At 38.9% G+C, this 4,172-nt stretch overlaps 1 protein-coding gene across 1 annotated transcript; it reads left to right on the forward strand.

The window, feature by feature from the left end:
- Nucleotides 1–502: 502 nt before the first annotated feature.
- On the forward strand, nt 503–3,154 carry LOC115924939 (aqualysin-1-like; the record flags this gene model as incomplete). Its single annotated transcript, XM_030987925.1, has 4 exons — nt 503–639; nt 1,250–1,376; nt 1,769–1,875; nt 2,992–3,154. Coding segments are annotated over 4 exons (534 nt in total), but the record flags the coding sequence as incomplete, so codon positions are not given.
- Between the last annotated feature and the right edge of the window lie 1,018 nt (nt 3,155–4,172).

Consider the following 4,172-nt stretch of genomic DNA (forward strand, 5'->3'; position numbering starts at 1 on the left):
AGGAATACAAAGCCGATAAATACAGTTGCAGAACATTACCCTTCATACGCCTAGATAAGCAAAGAACACATCAAAGTAAACGACACAGCACAAGTTTCCAAAGGATTCCAACATATAGTTGGCACAAATGCTGCTATGTTATGGCAGCTCAAATTCAGTTGCTAGCTATTATTGCTCATAATAATTGTCTTTCCCCTCCCATCCACCGTCGGGCAATATTGTTTCGTATAACATAATTCTTCCTCTCACTGAAAAAATGAATGTTTTTACTAACCCTATTAAATGAGGCTGCAACTGAATAAATAGCATTTCTTTATCGTGTAATTGGGTGAAAACGTTTGTGTTTTTTTGTGAAACTGAGATTGTATCGATTTCCATTGTCATTTAGTTACTCTACTCAATTTATTAGCGTTTTGACATATTCTGATCAATGTATGTGCAAAGATATATGGATAACACTTATTTATCCTTTTTATTCATGAAAATTCCATTCATTTCACAGGATGGTGTAGATATCGACGCAACTTTAGAGCGTTTAATGACCCGTGTAGCTACATCTGGTCTCTTCGCTTCTATCAAATCGAAAATATCTCTCATCAATGCTTCGTATCCGTTGTTCCCGAAGGAGGCCTTGATATTGTAAGAATACCTTTGGTTTTTGTTTTTTGTTTTTTACTACTTCTCTTCTTCATCATCTTCGTCATTATTTATGTCTTTATCTATTTCTTTTCCGCCTCTACCCCCTTCTTTCCTTTTTACTTTCTTCTTATATTCCCCTTTCTTCTACTATTTTTTATGGTTCTCTCTTTCTTCTCGTTCTTATTCCCTCCTTGTTCTTCTCCTCCCCTCCTCCTCCTCCTCCTCCTCCTACCCCCCTCCTCCTCCTCCTTATCCTTCTTCCTGTTTGTTGTTCCTCTTTTTCTTCTTTTCATCTTTTCCTTCCTTTCTTTTGATTAAGATAATCACAGCGTTAATATTTTAGCTAGTTTCCATAAGTTAGTAGTAAGTGTGCTTATGTTGCATCGATTGCACTTTAACATGTTTTTTGTTGCCAAATGCCAAAATGTAATATTCTAGTTCCTCTGACTGTATCATGATGATATAAAGTTTTATTCATTTAATGAAAATAGGAACATCAGAACCAAGTACAGTCTACACTGGCCACTATTTCTGTCTCCCATTGGGTGGCCTTAATAGACAGGATTGACTGTTCATGATTTTGAGGAACAATATTATGGTCACCTTTCAGTTGCGTTCCCTGCCTGGTGTTGCCTATGTAGAGGAAGATGAGATCATCACAGCTGACGCTGTCGAATGGGGTCTCGATCGCATCGACCAGAGAGATCTCCCTCTCAACGGGGAAATGAACATCGCTGGTTAGTCAAATATAATATAATATGTATTCTTCTTCTTCTTCTTCTTCTTCTTCTTCTTCTTCTTCTTCTTCTACTTCTACTTTCTTCCTCCTCCGCCCTCCACACACATGCAATTTATTTGCATAAAAATCATGTTCATAAATGAATATGTAAAACAATGTGAATACAAAGTATTATTTTATCCATCTTTGTTATATTTTGCATGGTAATGAAGATGTATAATTCACGTATATTGATATCTTTCATTTTGCTTCATTCATCGGGTTTTGTTTTTAGCTTGTTCATGATTTTCTTATATTTATGTCCCAAAAATATCTTATCATGATAACTGACTATTTCAGGGACAATTTTAATTTGATAGAAAAATATAATTTTATTTACCTTGTTTGCAGGCACTGGTGCTGGAGCTCATGTTTACGTAATCGACTCTGGTATCTATACAGACCATGAAGACTTTGGTAGCCGTGCTAGTGTTGCTGCAGACTTCATAGGTGGAGATGTTAGTAGACGACGGTCATGTTATTTCTTTCATTTCTTTCTTTTACTGTTTTGCTGTTGGCCTATCTATTCCTTTTTAATCTTAACCTAATGCTGTTCACAGTATTTGTTTTAATTGTATAGGAATAGAAGGAGTAGACATAGTAGTAGTATTCGTCGTCATCGTCGTAGTGGCAGTAGTAGTCTTATGTAGTCAGGGCCATAGTCAGGGCTCGAGCTGTTTTGCACAAAGAGTACTGATTTGATTTCGGTCAGATGAGCATCCAGTGTTCCGCTTTAGGGTCCTTGGTGGTGTACAGGGGGCGGAGCCCCCGTAAGCTCAAGGGTTTTAAGCATTAAATAACGGTCAGAGAAGCATCTTCTGATACCTCAATTCTTTTTCTCTTCCTTTCTTTTTCTCTTAAACATACTTTTTCAAAAAATGAGGGGGCTCGAGCCCCCGAGCCCGCCGTTCTGCAGGCCCTGACATGATTAAGGCTTCTTAAAAAGCATATTTTTGCCTGACTGTAAATTTGAGAATTTGTAATTTTCCAACGAACGCATAACAAATAATATTTTACAAAAGAAATTGAGAAAAAATACCGGAAAATCATGTCATTTCAGTAACATTTGTAAATCACCGATACCGAATTAGAATTAAACCACGTTTGAAATTTATTTGGAGGGCAACTGCCCCCCCCCCCATCAGTACGCCAGTGTTCAAGGGCTCATGTATTCTCACCCCTACAATTAAAAAAACACACACGCTTTCCCATCCTCTCACAATATATCCACGATATGCGCGTATCGCATAAAATCCTCCATTCATAAATATAGGGGCATGAGGAATGTTTTAATTCCTGTTTACTCTCCTTTTCTTTGAATGGAATTACTTTTTATGTGATTCAATTCATGCTTTATTATTTGTTGTTTTTTTTTGGTTAAAAAATACAAACCTTTTTTTACTCCTTTTCTCCTGATTTTTTTCGAAGGGGTGGGGGCGCGGTTTTTTTTTGAGGAGGGAGGGTTGTCCCCCCCCCCCTGCACCCCTCGCTTCCGGCGCCTATGCCTCGATTGCTTATAAGATAATCTAATAAATTGAGATAAACATATCGCCACCATGATTCTTCTATTCTAGGGGCAAGATTGCAATGGACATGGAACCCACTGTGCCGGCACTGTTGCAGGTAATACATATGGTGTTGCTAAACAGGCCTCCGTCTACGCACTCCGTACCCTCTCTTGCAGTGGCTCTGGCTATAAATCTGACAGCATCGCAGGTAAAAACACCTTGCCAAGAAGTTCGCAAAGTCCCGCTTATTGGATCATAGCTATTTCATTCAGAGGGGAGGGGGGGGGGGCAACTCCAACGCAGGAAAATCCCGCGGAAGGGGGGTTCAGAAATGTTGGCAGCCCTGAGATAGGGGGTGCCTACAACGGGAGGGAACAGGCATGCGCGTACCCTAAATAAGGGGGGGGGGGGTAAAATATGGGAGATTGAGACCACTTTTCCTATGTTTATTTTCTTGTGTCATTGCGCTGAGTGGCGGAATTAGAAGCCCCCTCCAAATCCCCTCCCCCCCCACAAACAAACAGAAAGAGAGAGAGAGAGAGAGAAAGAGAGTAAACGTTAGTTCTGAAGAAGAAGAAGAAAGAGGTGAAAAATGAATTGGAAAGGGGAGGACAGTGGGAAGGGGAAGAAAAGAACAAAAGGAAGGAAACAGAGACTAAAATAATTTCCCTTACTGCATTTTAATGAATAGTCGCTCCTTATGCAGACAAGAGTTTAAATTGTAAAAAGAATTGTTCATGTATATAAGCCTATCTTTTTCTGGGATTAAGTGACTCCCATTACCCTAAGAGCCAGACTCTTTTTAATGAAAAACTTAAAATAATGATGCAAGCATGAACAATTGTTTTTTATACTGTCCTGATCAAAACTCTTCCGAATCCAATCCAGTCCAAAGATATTTGATATAGCGCCTTTTCCTTGCAGTTACAAAGCGCTGGTTATATTATAATGTGGTATGTAATTGATTTACATTATGTTGTAATGTTCGCATATTCAAACGTTCGTCAAAAAGTACTTCTAGATTTCTAGCACCGAGTGATGGCTTTATGACAGGACTTCTGACAGATACCCCATCTATTTAGTTTGGAATCTGTTTGAAGATTCCATCCACGAGTATAATCAACACCTGCTTTTATGGTTGAGATGATTTATATTGAGCAAGTACATGCAGGCCTGAAAGAAAAAAGAAATCCGTTTGTCATCTGCGTATAGTCGTTCCGGGGAATTCTTTTGGATAATAGTACAGA

This window comes from Strongylocentrotus purpuratus, unplaced genomic scaffold (genome assembly GCF_000002235.5).
Source record: "Strongylocentrotus purpuratus isolate Spur 01 unplaced genomic scaffold, Spur_5.0 spur5_contig_479, whole genome shotgun sequence".
In the NCBI taxonomy this organism is placed as follows: domain Eukaryota; kingdom Metazoa; phylum Echinodermata; class Echinoidea; order Camarodonta; family Strongylocentrotidae; genus Strongylocentrotus; species Strongylocentrotus purpuratus.